Source organism: Hoplias malabaricus, chromosome 10 (assembly GCF_029633855.1).
Source record: "Hoplias malabaricus isolate fHopMal1 chromosome 10, fHopMal1.hap1, whole genome shotgun sequence".
NCBI lineage: Eukaryota > Metazoa > Chordata > Actinopteri > Characiformes > Erythrinidae > Hoplias > Hoplias malabaricus.
Window position 1 is genome coordinate 37,719,134 of NC_089809.1, and position 2,766 is coordinate 37,721,899.

At 44.7% G+C, this 2,766-nt stretch overlaps 1 protein-coding gene across 1 annotated transcript; it reads left to right on the forward strand.

The window, feature by feature from the left end:
- The first annotated feature begins 393 nt into the window (after positions 1 to 393).
- Positions 394 to 2,530, forward strand: gbp (glycogen synthase kinase binding protein). Its single transcript, XM_066683073.1, has one exon. It carries the CDS (start codon positions 595 to 597, stop codon positions 1,087 to 1,089), a length of 495 nt encoding a protein of 164 aa, XP_066539170.1. The 5' UTR covers positions 394 to 594; the 3' UTR covers positions 1,090 to 2,530.
- The last annotated feature ends 236 nt before the right edge of the window (positions 2,531 to 2,766 follow it).

Below are 2,766 nucleotides of genomic sequence, written 5' to 3' on the forward strand. Positions count from 1 at the left end.
AACGTAATATCGTTTAGGTACACACATATATGTGAAGTTTGTTTATTTTTATGCAGTGCCGAGTTTTATTTGAGCATGTCCTTATGGAGAAATTTGAGCACGCATAGTCTTAATCTATGGTCTCATACTACAGCGGTGTTCTAGTTGAAAGCAGAATGGCGGAATGTAAATCAGTTTAACCCTTCACTCAGTGTTTCTATGGAGGGCCGTTACTCTTATGTAATGCTGCTTGGTTTGAAGCCGTGGGGGTCTGTACACTTGGGCTTCTGAAATATTAATGAGTGGCGGGGGTGTGCTAAGGATAAATGGGCTCTAGGTTCGGCACGTAAAGTGTCAAATAGTGGGCAAATTATTCAGAAAGGCTTTATTAGAAGAGCGGTTTGTGTTGTGGATATGGTTTGTAACGCATAAAGCCCGTCCCCGTCTGCCGATGAGTTGGTACGGTCCGCTTGCCGCGTCACCCATTGTTTACAAACCAAGGAGCAGAGCTGTTTTCTGTCGGGCAGCGTGGCGAGCGTGGACGCCGGCAAAACGCTCCCATTCATTTAGCGTGAAAACAAAAACAGCGTCCAGACGTTGGAGAGAGACGCTAGGATGCCGTGCCGAAAGGAAAACTACATCTTACTGGAGCAGTCCGTCACCGTGGACTCCAAGGAGGTGGACGCGCTGGTGACAAAAATCGGCGAGGCGTTGCAGCTTCACAACAATAGCGCCAGCCAGACGATGTCGTGTCTGCACGGCAACGGTAACATTAACAGTAGCGTTAACGGCGGCGGGGGACACGGACTCAGCGCCAGACAGAGCGGTGGCACCTCGGGCAGCAACACGAGGCGGAGCGGCTGCTGTGTCCGCCTCCGGAGCCGAAACTTACGGAGCCGAGCGAGTCCATACAACATACCGGGCTCCAGCGACCAGGAATGGGACCATTTCAAAACGTGGAACCGAAAAGGCATCGACGTGACGGGCGGAGAGGACGACCCTCACCAGCTCCTCCAGGAACTCATATTGTCTGGAAATCTGATCAAAGAAGCAGTCAGACGACTTCAGTTCTCGGAGTCGGAACACGACCTCTCCAAACAGATCGACTGATTTAGGAGAGCGTCCTCGCTGCTCTCCTGTTGGATTAAGCTGCCTGGCTCATTAATACAAATGGGGGGGGGGGTGTACGACGGCGTTAGCCGATGGCTAACGTGTTCACCAGCTAAGACTGTGACAGTGAAACGCTGTTTTTGTTTTCTGGAGGCTTGTAAAAAGAGAAAACGAACTGCTTTAAAAGGAAAACCAGTTTTTTTTGTATGGTGTCGGGTAGAAAAGGGACATTTGTATTTAGACCGTTGGACACCGCTTTGGGTTTTTTTTTTTCCGAAGATGTGGGGCGTTCTAAATCGCTTAAAAACATTAAGGCTCAGGTTAAAGATAATTACATTTCCACATTACTGGTCGACAGCATTTTAAATGACCAAAAACAGTGACCTGTAGTGTAAAATGTAAACACAACTCCATTTTGAAGCCGTTAGGCTCTAAAGAAAATGCTTAATGTTGCATCATGTTTTGAAAAAAAGAAAACACCGAGACAAAACCACTTAATTTCCAGAAAAACAACATGTAACTCTTATAATATCATAAGAGTGCACACGAGCAGCAATGTGGAATGTGAGAAAAGTTGGTATATATCCATATCGTGTTAATTTTGTGTCACGTTCATTAGGTTCCAACGGAAATGGTATCCTATGTGAAAATACATATTTCCTCAAGTTTAAATTACAGGCTCTTGTACTGGGAGTAGCGAGTACCTGTGGTAGTGATATGTGGGAATATATTTCTTAATACTAGGTCGCTATTTTAGTAGCCATAAAGCCGTTAAGCGTTTTAGAACGTCCCTTGAAATGTGAGTGAAATTCTGGGTCACCGCACGTTAAAACGTTAGCTCCGAGCAGTGTCCTCTCTGAATGAAACTGATAAAGAAGGACAAGAAAAGGGTTTGTCTTTAACTCCACACACTCAGCGTGGTCATTTTGTAGATTTGTAACAGTGTTACTGTCTAGAAGGTTGTATTACCAAACTTGTGGTGCAGTAGCAAGCCAGTTTTAACCGTCGTTTTGCCCTCAGTAGCGGAGTGTACAACGCTGGCTCACTATGGCGATGGGCCGTCAACTGGTACTTAACATTGGGTTATAGTCAGTCTTGCTGGGCGATGCTGTGTGTCTGTTGTCTTTCTGTGAACACCTCGAGGAATTTATTATTTTTTAAACACTTCATATGGACATTTTATTTCCTCCAACGGGATTTCATCGTGGAACTACACGGACACGCTTGGGGTATTTTTGAGCATAAGCCCAGCGTTTGTTATTTAAAGGCGGGGGACGTGGAGACTATCACAACAGAGACACTGGTGCTTTTAGGATTCCTGCGCGGAGTTCGCTTGTTTCTCTGCTTTTCACTCTGTACACCGTTTGTATGCTTCGTAACGAAGTATTTTTTTAACCGTCCTGATTTATTTTCAGGCTGTTTGGTGGCTACAATAAAACACGGTGTTTTTTTTTCATTGTGTCTTCTCGAGTCTGTTACATATCTCTGAAGCTGAGTGGTTTACAGCTATGGAGCCAAAGGGGAGGGGGGTGAGAGATTAGTCTCAAAATACTTTACCAATGCGTAAATGTTTCACTATTCACAAATGAATACATCCCACCCTGTGTCTCACTGAGGTAAAAATACAGTTAAATTCGTAAATACTTTTCTTTAAATTGGATATCAATTTTATGCGAA

Bases quoted from the DNA above. Each gene is read 5' to 3' on its own strand.
- gbp (XM_066683073.1), top strand. From the start codon at position 595: ATGCCGTGCCGAAAGGAAAACTACATCTTACTGGAGCAGTCCGTCACC.